Source organism: Leptopilina heterotoma, unplaced genomic scaffold (assembly GCF_015476425.1).
Source record: "Leptopilina heterotoma isolate Lh14 unplaced genomic scaffold, ASM1547642v1 Lhet_218, whole genome shotgun sequence".
Lineage (NCBI taxonomy): Eukaryota > Metazoa > Arthropoda > Insecta > Hymenoptera > Figitidae > Leptopilina > Leptopilina heterotoma.
Genome location: NW_025110935.1, coordinates 1,294,212 through 1,307,086, shown reverse-complemented (window position 1 = coordinate 1,307,086; position 12,875 = coordinate 1,294,212). Strand labels below are relative to the sequence as shown.

The following is a 12,875-nucleotide window of genomic DNA, read 5'->3' as shown; positions in this document are numbered from 1 at the left end:
ATTTTGCTTTTTAAAATTAAAAAAGAAACTGTTTGAGACTGTTTATGTTAAAATTTATTTTGAAAAATAATTTTTTTAAATTTATGTTTAAAAAAACTGTTTTTTTTATTTTTGTAATTAATTGAACAAATTTTAATAAGCAATGCGATTTTTTAGGGCGGACTTATGATAGAGATGGAAATCAATTACCATGGCTTGCTGAAGAATTAATTAATAAATACGTTGATAATGCGAAATGTTTCATCAATCAATTTGATGATTACGGGGTAATTCATTTAATTTACATATATAAGTGAGAGAACGAACCCTTTTTCAAAAATAATTTTTTTTACATTTATATTTTTTTGGGTAAAAATTACAATTTGGAGATAATAAAACAAAAAACGTGTTTGAGTAAAAAAATTAAAATTATTTTTTTCGGCCCCTTATAGGTGAATGGATCTCTTACGCAAAATGAGAATATTGCCGATACGGCAGGATTGAGATCATCATTTCAAGCATACAAAACTAAAATGAAATCTGGAAACTATCAAGATGTCAGATTACCGGGATTAAATGGTCTCAGTGGGGACCAATTATTTTTCATTTCATTTGCTGCCGTATGTTATTGAATTTTTTTTAGTAAAATTATTTTTAACTTTTCTCATTGCAGAAAATTAAAATTATTGTAAATATTTCTTTTCAGTCACTCTGCTCAAATGCAAGTCCAGAACTTGAGGAATATTGGATGCGAACAAATGAGCATTCAGTTCAACCTTATAGAATTAATGGCGCTGTGTCTAATTTACATGAATTTTCCAAGGCTTTTCATTGTTCCGAAAGCAGTCCAATGCATCCAAAAAATAAGTGCCAATTATGGAAGTGATTTTTTTTTAATGCAAGAACTTTGTTTTTCGAAAGAAATTTTCTTGAAATAGGTTTTAAAAAATACTGGGATTTTCAACAAGAAAGGAAAATTTTAGATTTTATTAAAATCTAACAAATTTTTCATATTATACTAATAGAAAATTTCATGTAAAATTGAGTCTTGAAATTGATTTGAAATGAAAAGATTTGAAACGAAGCAATTGAAAATTAGTTACTTACAATATTCTCTCGTCAATTACTTTTCATTTCAATTACAACTATTATAAAATTTCCACTAAAAATAACGACTTTTAATATTATCAAAATTTTCTATTTTCAATGTTAATAATAGTGTACAAAAATTATTCAAATTTTTCTCGAACAATAATTAGCAATATTAAAAATTCTTAATTTTAAAGTAAACTTTTCTATTTCTGAAGTAAATTTTCCTTATATTTATAAAAAAAAAATTATATTCGAAAATAATAAAAGTTATTCTTATTACAGACTATAGGAAAAGATAAAAAAACAATTGTAATATTTAACAGAAAAAATTTAGCAAAAAAAAATCTGATTTAAATTATCTGTAATTAAGAAACAATCTTAAAATTAAATTGTATTTGCAAAAATTAAATTAAAACAAATTTTTAAATTACCAAAAAACTTGAAATAATGAATTTATGTGGATATAAAATTGAATTAAATTCAAAATAAATTTTTCAATTAGAAAATAATTTTAATAAAAACACAAATATATAAATAAATACACATATTTATTATTCATCATTATTTATTAAACAAAATTTTTTTACCAAGTTTTTAAAATTATTTTTGTCTGAAGAAAAAGTTTCACATAATCTGCATTTTATTTTAAAGCTATATTTTTATTTGCAAGAGCGATAACTTTTTATTATTGTTTTCAATAATCTCCGAACGTTAATAAAAAAATTTAAAAGAAACGTTCAAAAATTGTAGAAAAAAAATTGTGTTTAAAAATATGTTTGAGACCGTCAATTTGTGAGTATATATTTAAATTTTAATTATTTTTTTAGTATTTTTAATAAATTTTAATTACAATTAAGGTGATGGATTGGTGAAATTTCAACTTTTCAAAAATTTATGTTGTGAAGTTGAAAATGCTTCATTCCGCATGCATAATAAGTAATTCTTAGGAACTGCTAAATTATAATTTTTTAAATAAAAGTAAAATTTTCAAAATATGTTACAAGTTATTAATATACAGTATTTGATGTCTTCTTCATAGACACTGAGGTGAAAAATAATTAGAAGAGCCGACAATAATTGAAAGAATAGAAATTATATTAGGTCTTTGATAAAAAAATTACTTATTTGTTATCCAAGTGGCTGTATAATGAATAGAATTAATAAAAAATAATTAGTAGTAACAGAATTAATTATTATCTATAAAAATGTTATTATTCTAGTATTTTCTTCGGATATTTAGTCATTGTTGGTTCGTACAAAATAGTTGAAGGAACTTCACTTACAGCAGAAACTGATGGAGGGAAAAATATTTCGGAAATTTGCACAACAAGTGAATGTCAAGAATTATGTAAGTAAACTAATTAAATAAAAAACAGAAATATTCAATGATTAATTGAAGCATTGGTAGCAACAGGTGTGTACAACATAAAACAATCTATAAAATATTATTGAAAATCAGTATTAGAATGACCGAACAAATTTTATTATTATTCTTTTAATTTAGCAAATTACATCATCAACAGTATAAATAAAACGGCAGATCCTTGCAACGATTTTTATAATTATGCTTGTGGTTCATATCCCACCAATTATCCTGTTCCTGAAGGAGAAATAATTTGGAATCACAGTCGAAATATGACAAAAAATATTCAGTACGAATTAATAAGTAAGGTTTTTTCTACTGTATTTTGAAAATAATTAAATAATTATCCAATGAATTTTTTTTTTTTTGAAGAAAGTCTTATTTATTCTGAAATTTATAGAAATTTTACAAGAAGCACCAAAACCTGAGGACAGTGTTCCATTATCTGTAGAAAAGAAATTGTTCAAAGCCTGTATACACGAAGGTTAGTCCAAATTTGAAACTGTAAGAAATTGTCCGCTTCTCATAATTAATGGAATGTTTGGAATTGTTTCTCATATTACATTTGGTCAAGGAGTTAATGTACCCAAGTACTGGAATTCCTTTTGCGTCAAAATTAAACTCTCTTTTTTTAACCTATATCAGGGTTGCCATAGGTCAGGGAATTCAGGGAAAAGTCAGGAAAAGTAAAATTGGTCAGGGAAGTCAGGGATTTTTAGTAAAAAAACTGGAAAAAATTGAATTTTAAAAATTCATGAAAAAACTCTGAATTTTGATGTTTTTTTTGTTTGCCTCGTAGACTATGAAATTACCACGAATTTTAATACAAAACCTTGAATTTTTTCTATTTCAGACAATAATTTCTTTTTAAATAACTTAATTTTACAAGAACTATCATAAAATTATGACTTAGAAATTATTTAATGAATAATTTTTACAATTTTCATAAATACTAGATTGATAAAAGAATTTTAGTTAAAAATACTAAAAAAATTGAATTTTGGAAAAGTTACAAATAATTCCAGAAATTAAATTATATTCAAAAATTAAAAAAAAATTCTGGTCATTTCAAATTATATCTTTAAAAATAATAATATTCTTCTCCAAAATTCAATTATGTTAAAAAATTTTTTTTAAATTTATAAAAAATTATAAAAATAATACAATTCTTCTTCAAAATTCAATTATAAAAATAATTGAATTTTGAAAAAGAATTGTATTAAAAAAAAAAAAAAAAATTTTAATAAAAATCTTGTCAAAATTTGCTAGGAATTCAATAATTTACAAAATTTTTAATAAATTTCTTCGAAATAAATCAATTATTTTCATAAATAATAAAATTTTCACAGGAATTCAATTATTTAATATTAAAAATTGCAAAAAATTTTTCGAAAAATATCAATTATTTAAAAAAAATTTTATTTAATTCGTCGCAGGAATTCAATTATTTAAAAAAAAATTAACAAAGTTTCTTTCAAGAATTCAATTATTTTTAGAAATAGTAAAATTTTTCACCGAAATTCAATTATTTTTATAAACTTGAATAAAATTCGTTGGAAGAATTAAATTATTTTTAAAAATAATAAAAATCTTCTTCAAAATTCAACTATGTTCAAAATTTAAAAAAAATTCCTGTCAAAATTTCAATTATCTTTATAAATAATAAAATTCTTTAATATTCAATTATTTTAAAAATTTTTTTAAAAATTCTCGCCAAAATTTCATATATCGTTATAAATAATAAAATTCTTCTTCAAAATTCAATTATTTTCAAAAACTTGAATAAAATTCTTGTTATAAAATTCGTCGCATGAATTCAATTATTTAAAAAAAATTTACCAAAATTTACCAATTTACCAATTTTTAATTGAATTTTCAAGAATTCAATTATTTTTATAAATTATAAAATTCTTCACCGATATTCAATTATTTTAGAAAAATTTTAATAACATTTTTGGGAAAATTTTAAATTATTTTCATAAATAATAAAACTCATCGCACGATTTTAATTAATTTTTGATACAATATTTCAATCGAATTCCTCAAAAAATGTAATTATTCTTAAAAATTTTATTAAAATTTGTCAAAAGAATTGAATTATTTAAAAATTTGTTGATAAAATTTTTTTGGGGAATTAAATTTTAAGAAATATTCAATTATTAAATAAATTATTTATTTTTTAATTTAAATAATTGAATTCTTCTGGAATTTTATAATAAAAATTGATTAAAAAATAAATTTAACGAATAATCGATTTATTATTTATGAAAATAATTGAATTATTGCAACGGAGTGACTCGGAGTGATGGCCTTCTTTATGTTTTGTAATAATATTCTTATAAATTGTTGAATTTCAAAAAGATTTGAATTTAAATGTAAGAATTAGAATGATTAAATATTTATTTAAAAAAGAAATTATTCATGTTTTTTGAATAATTTTACAATTAATGAAATTTGTAAATAAATGTAATAGAACATTTTTTTGAGTATCTAATAATTTTTAGAGTGAATCAGAAGATTTTTTAGGGTCAGGGAAAAAGTGAGAATTTTGTCTGGAAATCAGGGAAAAGTCAGGGAAAAATACAGTTAAATATTTGTGACAACCCTGCTATATGTTTTTAATATTCTTTACCAATCACCAATAATAAATAATACTATTTGTCATTACAGATAGAATTGAACGAAATAGTATAGAAGGACTCTCGAAAGTTATAGAAGGTTTGGGTGGTTGGCCAATGCTTATGGAAGAAAATAAGTGGAAGGAAGAAGATTTTCCTTGGCAGAAAGTTATGCAAGGATACATTCAGCAAAATATTCAAACTCCTTTGTTTTCAATTGGTTATTCTCCAGATCCAAAAAATTACAGTATAAAAGTTATAAGCGTGAGTGTCATTTATTGTCATATAAAGAATTCTATTTATTTACAAGGAAAAATATAATTCATAAAATACAGAACATTCTGAACTAGTGGATATGAATTATCTTTTTCCGTGTAATTATGAAGTACTATTTTTTTCGTTAAATTAAACACAATTTATGATAGCTACTTATATTAATAATAAATAATATTTAATAAATTTTTAGTTAAAAAAGGGAATAGGTAGCGACGTTTTGAAAGATATCTTCTCTCAAGTATATAAGAAAAAGATTCCTTTAATAGTCATGATAGATAGGATTGACTTTCCATCACCATGGCTTTATAGAGTATATACTCAAAATTTCTTTAATCTTTCAAATCTTTTCAAGAAATCTCACCGATTGCTAAAGCTTACGATAGTAATTGAAAAGGTAATGTAATATTAATAATATGTACCTACTAATATAATTAGATTAAAAAAAGAAGTATAATATGTAACAAATAAATTAATAAAATAAAAAAAATTCTAGATCCAAGCCTTTTATAGTAAAAAAGGAACAGATAAAATGACTATTAAAGAATTCCAAAATTATTATAATCGTAATAATTCAACGAAAAATACGTCAGAGGTATGGAAAATAAGAAGTAAAAACTTTTTTGTTTTTTTACTTTACTTTTACACAGATTTTTTAATGGAAATTAGAAAACGACACACTAAAACTTAGTTTTTGAGATGAACTTTCGAATAGAATAAATAAAAAAACGTTTAAAATAAAGTTTGTGCAAAATAAAACATATTAAACTTCATGATTCATGTGTGGAGAAACGACAAATGTGCATTTTTTAAACATTTGCAATTGAATTACAACTTTTGTTTTAATTAAAAAAATTTTTTCGATTATGATATTACTAAAAAACATATTGAAGATTAATTATGCAAAAGTTTGAAGTAGATTAGATAACAATTTTTCAAGTTATTAAATAGGAAACAGAGGGGAAGCAAAAGTGACCACTTTATGAAGAATCACCCATATAGGTATTTTTTATAAATTATTACGAATTATATTATATTATATTAAAAATAATATGAACTACACCAAATTTGTTAGAAGAGTTTAACATTGTTCGGACAATGTTAAACTGTATATTACAGAACTGCATTGCAACAGATGTTTAGACCAATTACACAACAATGTTCATACACAGTTATAGAACAAGGTTGGAACAACAGTTACAGAAAATTTGCGACATTAAAGTTATGTAACTCTTACATCACATTGTGATAGAACTGTGACATAAGCATAATACAGAACTATTCTGTAACTAACTTGTAACTATGTTCTAGAACTCTGTTACAATCAGGTTCTATCACAGATCTATAACTAGTTAGGAACAAATGTTCTATAACACTGTAACCTCACTGTTATAGAATACTTATATAACGTGTTTGCTGGGTAGTGAGCGGGTTTACCCCAGTCTCCCCTACTATTAAAATTTAAACAATAGTACATTGTGCAAAATGGCAGTAAAGTGAAACTCAAACCAATTCAGCAGAATAATATAGTTCACAATTAATTAATAAAAGAATATTCACTTTTTAATAGAATTAGGTATATATTATTTTACTCAATTTATTGAAAAAATTACTTATTTGTTATCCAACTGGCTGTGTAATAAATATAAAAAAAATAAAAGTAGTAACATAATTAATTATTATCTATATAAATATGTTATTATTCTAGAATTTTCTTCGGATATTTAGTCATTGTTGGTTCGTACAAAATAGTTGAAGGAAAATCACTTGCAACCGAAACTAATGGAGAGAAAAATATTTCGGAAGTTTGCACAACCAGTGAATGTCAAGATTTATGTAAGTACATTAATTAAATTATAAGTGGAAATATTCAATGAATAATTGAAGCATTGGTAGCAACAGATGTGTACAACACAAAACAATCTGTCAAATATTATTGAAAATCAGTATTAGAATGACTAAAATATTATTATTCTTTTCATTTAGCAAATTTATTCATAAACAGTTTAAATAAAACGGCAGATCCATGCAACGATTTTTATAATTATGCTTGTGGTTCATATCCCACCAATTATCCTGTTCCTGAAGGAGAAATAGTTTGGAATCACAGACAAAATATGACAAAAAATATTCAGTACGAATTGATAAGTAAGCTCTTTAATTTTGACATAAATTGTGTATGGGTATTAGTCCAATTTTTGGTCTCTATAAAATGTTATGAACAGATTTTGAAAGAAGCTTAATTTATTCTGAAATTTATAGAAATTTTACAAGAAGAACCAAAACCTGAGGACAGTGTTCCACTATCTGTAGAAAAGAAATTGTTCAAAGCCTGTGTAGACGAAGGTTAGTCCAAATTTGAAACTGCAACAAATTTTTCGCTTATCATAATTAATCGAATGTTTGGAATTGTTTCTCATATTACATTTGGTCAAGGAGTTAATGTACCCAAGTACTGGAATTCCTTTTGCGTCAAAATTAAACTCTTTTTTAACCTATATGTAAATAATATTATTTACCAATCACTAATAATTAATAATACTATTTGTCATTGCAGATAGAATTGAACAAAATAGTATAGAAGGACTCTCGAAGATTATAGAAGGTTTGGGTGGTTGGCCAATGCTTATGGAAGAAAATAAGTGGAAGGAAGCAGATTTTCCTTGGCAGAAAGTTATGCAAGGATATATCCAGTACAATGTTGCAACTCCTTTGTTTTCAATTGATTATACTCCAGATCCAAAAAATTACAGTATCAATGTTATAAGCGTGAGAGTCATTTAATGTCATATAAAGAATTCTATTTATTTACACGGAAAAATATAATTCAGTGAATACAGAACATTGCTACTAATAATAGTATATAATATTTAATAAATTTTTAGTTAAAACATGGAATAGGTAGCGACGTTTTGAAAGATATTTACTCTCAAGTAGATAAAGGAGAGATTCGTTCAGAAGACATGATACATAGGATTGATTTTCTATCACCATGGCTTTATAGAATATATACTCAAAATTTCTTTAATTTTTCAAATCTTTTCAAGAAATATCACCGATTGCTAAAGCTTACGATAGTAATTGAAAAGGTAATGTAATATTAATAATATGTACCTACTAATATAATTAGATTAGAATAAGGAGTATAATATGTAACAAATAAATTAATGAAATAAAAAAATTCTAGATAGAAGCCTTTTATAGTGAAGAAGGAAAAGAGAAAAAGACTATTAGAGAATTTCAAAATTATTATAATCGTAATAATTCAACGAAAAATACGTCAGAGGTATGGAAAATAATCTATAGATACAAACTTCTTTGTTTTTGTTTCTTCGTGAATGAAGCTTTGTAGTCGTTAAATTTATAACATTTTTATAACTGCTTTAAACAAATTTTTCTCTATATAAGAATATGTTATATAAGACCCTGGGGTGCGTTAATATATATAATAAAAATATTGTGAACTTGATTTTATAAATATTAGATTGTATTACAAATTACTTAAAAATTAAATTTAATTGTCGTTAATGCTTCTTCCACGAGGAAGCAAATTTTTTTGCTGATCGTAAAAGTGGAAGCAAAATTTTCATGTAATGAACATCTGGATTCACAACTTGTTTTATTATTTTTAATGTAGATAAACTGGCTCGAAATGATTAGAGCGTATACAAAAGACTCTAAATTAAATATTGATGATTCTGAGGAAATTTTAATCATAGGGGATAAATCGTATTTTGATACGTTATTTAAACTTTTAGAGAAAACATCTCACTATAGAATAGGTGATTATATAATTATGTAAATGTTGAAAAAAAATGCACAATTGTTTCTTTGTTTTAAATTATTTTTTATTGTAGTTAATTACTTACATTGGAATTTTATGACAAGCCAGTTTGTGAATTTAAAAAGGTACAATAGAGAATACATAAAGAAGTTAAAAAAACGCAACACTGGAATTTCAGTTGACCATAAAAACAGGTATATATCAAATGCATACATTTTGTTGAAAACTTAATAGTTAATAATTAATATTATTACAATTTTGTATTAAATTCTATTTTTTGTTCTTTTAAAGCTATAATTCATCATTTTAATTTAAAATAAATAATTTTAGACCCGAGGAATGCGTAGAACAACAATGGCTTAAATATGGAGTTTCAAAGGAGTATTTGAAACGAAATTTTCCTAATAGTTTTTCTGAATATGTAAGCAGTAGTTACAAAGTTCTATTTACTTACTCTTCCATTAACAAATTTTAAAATTATATTATTTATTTTATTATTATGTCAATTATAGTGTAAAGAAGTAGTTGAAGAGATTCGCAATGAAATTGATAGTGGAATATTAAGAGCAAATTGGATGGACGCCACAGCAAAATTATCGACTAGAGAAAAATTAAGAGCTACTAAAGTGCAAATTGGTTATCCTGAATATTTTGACGACGAGAAAGAATTTAATCAGCTCTATGACGGTGTAAGAATAATAATTAATTATAATATAATTTTAAACACGAAAAAGTCATTTATATAAAGTTTTTGTATAGCTCGAAGTCGGCCTGGATCATTTTGATAATGTGATGAAAATTAAGGAATTCGAGAGACTTCAAAAATTGAATGAATTAAGAGAACCATATAAAGGAAATGAGTATGTTTGATATAACATTTAAATTATTGATACTAACGTATCGATAACACAGGATCACAAAATTTTTTTTAAAGAAAGTATTGACCGGACCAAGTTTTTCATATGTTTTTTGAGTCGCTTAATTCGAATCCGAACACAGTTTTGCGCCATCACGTCAAGTTTCTTCAAAATGGCGGATCCAATATGGCTGTCGAATTTTTTAAAAATGTATCAGATTTACTTGAAACTTGTTACTTGGAGGTTTTTGGGGTCGCTGAATACGAATTTCACCTTAGTTTTAAAAAATCCAAGATGGCGGATCCAATATGGTTAACGAATTATTAAAAAATTTATCAGATTTTGAATTTTTGAAAACTAAGGTGAAATTCGTATTCAGCGACCCCGAAAACCCTCGAGTATAACGTTTCAGGTAAATCCAATAATTTTTTTAAAAATTGATCAGCCATATTGGATCCGCCATTTTGAATTTTTGAAAACTAAGGTGAAATTCGTATTTAGCAACCCTAAAAACCCCCGAGTAACAAGTTTCAGGGGAATTGGGTGAATTTTAAAAGAAACCGACGCCATATTGGATCAGCCATCTTAAATTTTGAATATTTACGAGTTTCTTTGATTGTTTAACATTATATAATATTTTTCCAGTGTTTTGAAGTTGTTTTTTAATAGAATCTTCTGCTTATTTTTATTTAAATCTTGTTTACAGTCAGTTTTTTTAAAAATTTTATTAATTTGTGAAGAAACTTGACGTGATGGCGGAAAACTGAGTTCGGATTCGAATTCAGCGACCCAAAAAACATATAAAAAACATAGTCCGGTCAATATTTTCTTTAAAAAAATTCTGTGGTCCTGTGGTCCTGTGTAATTAAGACTGTGATCATTTATATTATGTAATAAGTTTACTATTAAATTTTATAATTATTCTATTTCTTACAATAAGTTGTATGTATTAGCGTTTTTATTTATATGACATTCACTGTTATTGTTATAGTATATATTAAAATTGTTAAAACACAAATTTTTGAAAATTGTATAATTTTATATATTTTTTCAGATGGTCTTTTATGAATCCTCTGATGCTTAATGCTGTATACCATCCTTATCACAACAGAATAAGTATGAATCCCAAAAATTTTATTATCATTTTATAATATTAATGCATTTTTAAAAATTAAATACGTGTTAAAGATATTCATTAATTTGCATTGATTATATGTAGACCATATTTGTTCCTTTTCAGCCGTTCCAGCTGCAAAATTATTGCCCAAGAGTGATAATATGCAACTAATGTAAGTTGTGAATACAAATAAGAATTATTCTTGTTAATATTTGTGATAAAAAATTGCTAAAAATTAACAAAACCTATTTAATATATTGCCTTTAAAAATAGGTTATTGTATTATGCTGCTTCTGGACATACTATTGGACACGAATTTTCTCATGCTTTTACTACTGGAGGTATTTAATATCAATGTTATTAAGAGTAAATAGATAAGGTTGTTTACAAAAAATAGTTTTTGTTTATTAACAGGACGCAAGTTTTACAAGCAAGAAAACTTTGCTCCTTTGTGGTCTGATAGTGTTGAGAAAAATTTCACGACAATAGCTGATTGTTATATAAAACAATATAATGATTATGGGGTAAATTTAATTGAATTATTTAAGATTTTGTTGTATTATTAACATTTGCAATCAGTTTATAATATATTATACAATTATTTATTTATTTCTATTAATAAATAATACATGTTTATATGTATTAATAGATAAATGGTGAATTGACACTGGCTGAAAATATGGCCGATAGCTTAGGCCTCAGTGTTGCTTATTCGGCATTTCTCAAAAAAGCAGAAAGATATACAGATTTAAAATTACCAAATTTGGAAAATGTTACTCGAAATCAATTGTTTTTCTTGAAATTCGCCAATGTAAGTGAAAGTACTTTTTGAATAAGGCTATTTTAATTAATAGATAGGTTAATATCAGCAATGTTTTGTTTTCGGCTTTATCGAAGTTTTCCAAAAGTTGTGATGTACAAAATTTATTTTCGGATGAAATATTTAAAATTTAAAAACTATTATACTAATATTTAAAGTAATTAAATTTAAATATTATAAAAAAATACAAATTTAAAGACTATTTATTTTGGATTTTTTACTCTGGAGATTGTAACTTTGGACTTTTTGTACTTTAAATTTTTTTTCTTGGATATTTTGGATTGGACTTTTTGTTCTATATTCGAACTAAAGAAATATCGTCGTTCATTTGAATGTTGGAAACTTTTGTAAATATCTTTATGAAGCTGATTATAAAAATATTAAATGAGACTTTTTTACATCGTTACAGCGTTATTGTGAAACAAAAACTAAAATTTTCGAAGAAAAACTCAAATATTTGAATCATGCCAAAGCGTCTGTGAGAATTAATGGAGCCGTTGCTAATGTTAAAGGATTTGCTGAAGCTTTTCAATGTTCCGAAAATAGTCCTATGAATCCTACAAACAGGTGTATTTTGTGGGAATAATTATTTATTTATTTGAAGAGATAAGCAGAAGTAAAGGATAAAAATTTGTTTCCCAGTTCCATGTATAATTAATAGTAATAATATAATAATAGTTTCATAATGAATTATTATATGAAACAATAATTGTAATTAATACTATTCCAATAAATGTGGTACTTATTTTACAAATTGTGATGATTATTATTTTCTAATTTTTTGAAAATACCAAAAAGTAATTGTATTCATTTTTTAAAATATAGTTTATTGTAATATATTTAAAGAAAAATTATTATTTAACCCTTTAACGTCCAGCGGTACATATGCTGTACCATAAAGAATAAAAAAACCTATCTTCAAATAGGGTTAATATATTTAATTACAAAATGATATCTAGGGGTTTTCGGGGT

At 24.4% G+C, this 12,875-nt stretch overlaps 2 protein-coding genes across 4 annotated transcripts in view; both read left to right on the top strand.

Annotated features, from left to right (window-relative positions):
* The window catches only part of LOC122501912, a 41,608-nt gene extending 40,639 nt beyond the window's left edge, over window positions 1-969 (top strand). The window contains exons 50-52 of the mRNA XM_043611695.1: window positions 157-266; window positions 432-599; window positions 686-969. Coding sequence (XP_043467630.1) covers window positions 157-266; window positions 432-599; window positions 686-865 — 458 coding nt within the window. The 3' untranslated portion in view covers window positions 866-969. The remainder of the gene's footprint in view (window positions 1-156; window positions 267-431; window positions 600-685) is intronic.
* Window positions 970-1,815: 846 nt separating this feature from the next.
* On the top strand, window positions 1,816-12,648 carry LOC122501915 (endothelin-converting enzyme 1-like). 3 transcript variants are annotated; one of them, XM_043611699.1, is made up of 25 exons: window positions 1,816-1,863; window positions 2,292-2,419; window positions 2,576-2,737; window positions 2,835-2,918; window positions 5,105-5,316; window positions 5,519-5,722; window positions 5,822-5,920; window positions 6,266-6,327; window positions 7,034-7,161; window positions 7,312-7,473; window positions 7,588-7,671; window positions 7,883-8,094; window positions 8,211-8,414; window positions 8,513-8,611; window positions 8,963-9,107; window positions 9,183-9,303; window positions 9,440-9,530; window positions 9,622-9,798; window positions 9,869-9,969; window positions 11,021-11,082; window positions 11,207-11,255; window positions 11,357-11,424; window positions 11,498-11,607; window positions 11,733-11,894; window positions 12,313-12,648. In XM_043611699.1, exons 1-25 carry the CDS (start codon window positions 1,844-1,846, stop codon window positions 12,487-12,489), a joined length of 3,123 nt encoding a protein of 1,040 aa, XP_043467634.1. In that variant the 5' UTR covers window positions 1,816-1,843; the 3' UTR covers window positions 12,490-12,648. The 3 variants fall into 3 exon arrangements, 2 of the variants coding, with proteins under 2 accessions (XP_043467634.1, XP_043467635.1); XR_006301594.1 differs by lacking the exon at window positions 12,313-12,648 and having other exon boundaries at window positions 11,481-11,607; window positions 11,733-11,769; XM_043611700.1 differs by lacking the exons at window positions 11,498-11,607; window positions 12,313-12,648 and having other exon boundaries at window positions 11,733-11,874.
* The last annotated feature ends 227 nt before the right edge of the window (window positions 12,649-12,875 follow it).

Bases quoted from the DNA above. Each gene is read 5' to 3' on its own strand.
- LOC122501915 (XM_043611699.1), top strand. From the start codon at position 1,844: ATGTTTGAGACCGTCAATTT. The intron at 8,612-8,962 runs GTATGGAAAATA...TTTTTAATGTAG, and splicing joins CAACGAAAAATACGTCAGAG to ATAAACTGGCTCGAAATGAT. The intron at 11,083-11,206 runs GTATGAATCCCA...GTTCCTTTTCAG, and splicing joins TCCTTATCACAACAGAATAA to CCGTTCCAGCTGCAAAATTA.